Raw genomic sequence first — 749 nt, forward strand, 5'->3', positions numbered from 1 at the left:
AATGTAGGTCCTGTGCCTGCCTCCATCACAAACACATTTCCACCCAGCACAGGGATGGTGTCCCTTGTGTCATGCAGCCAGTGGCTTCTGGAAAGGGCCTGGGTCTGCCGGACACACGTTCTCCAGCTTCCAGCTGAGAAGGCCAAGGACCTCAGATGTTTCTATGAGTCAGGAGCCCCCTGGACAACCTGCTGGCCAGTTTCTTCCCTTGCCAGCTCCAACCTGGGGCTGTTCTCTGCTCCCCTTACCCCACCTCCTTCTGCCTCTGCTTTCTGCTCATCGCACGTGGTGTGGCTCACAACCCACAAAGGAAAAACCCTGAGCGACAAACCCCAGCCCTCGGCAAGGGGTGGAGGCAAGGCCAGAGAGCGGAACCAAAAGCCTGTGCAGCCCAGCCTGCCAGCTCGCTGCCCTGCAGGCCCTGCCCTAGCCCCCTGGCCACCGGGACCCCATGCTGAGGCAAGATGGAGGATTTAGGTAAGCTGGGCTCCTCCAGAGCCAGTCCTGTGCTTGGGCTTCATGCTGGGTCGTGCCTTTGGCACCTTGAAGGAGCTTTGTTCTTCCTCTACCGCAGGGTCAGATGGGGGCAGCCCTGGAAATGCACTCCCTAATGAGTGTCCCCTCATCGCGGGGAGCAAACAGGGCTCAGGTGGCCAAGCAAGCACTCAGCAGAAAATGGAGAGCGCTTGCAGGCAGGAAATGGCCTGTGGCTGCGACGCGATCCCGGCTGCACGCAACAGGCCCCAGCA

At 60.3% G+C, this 749-nt stretch overlaps 1 protein-coding gene across 1 annotated transcript in view; it reads left to right on the top strand.

Moving 5' to 3' along the window:
* Nucleotides 1–464: 464 nt before the first annotated feature.
* Nucleotides 465–749, top strand: part of LOC104277774 (leupaxin-like) — a 2,763-nt gene continuing 2,478 nt past the window's right edge. The window contains 1 exon segment of the mRNA XM_009874522.1: nucleotides 465–477. Within this exon segment, the coding sequence (XP_009872824.1) occupies nucleotides 465–477 (13 nt within the window).

This window comes from Apaloderma vittatum, unplaced genomic scaffold (assembly GCF_000703405.1).
Source record: "Apaloderma vittatum isolate BGI_N311 unplaced genomic scaffold, ASM70340v1 scaffold33308, whole genome shotgun sequence".
Lineage (NCBI taxonomy): Eukaryota > Metazoa > Chordata > Aves > Trogoniformes > Trogonidae > Apaloderma > Apaloderma vittatum.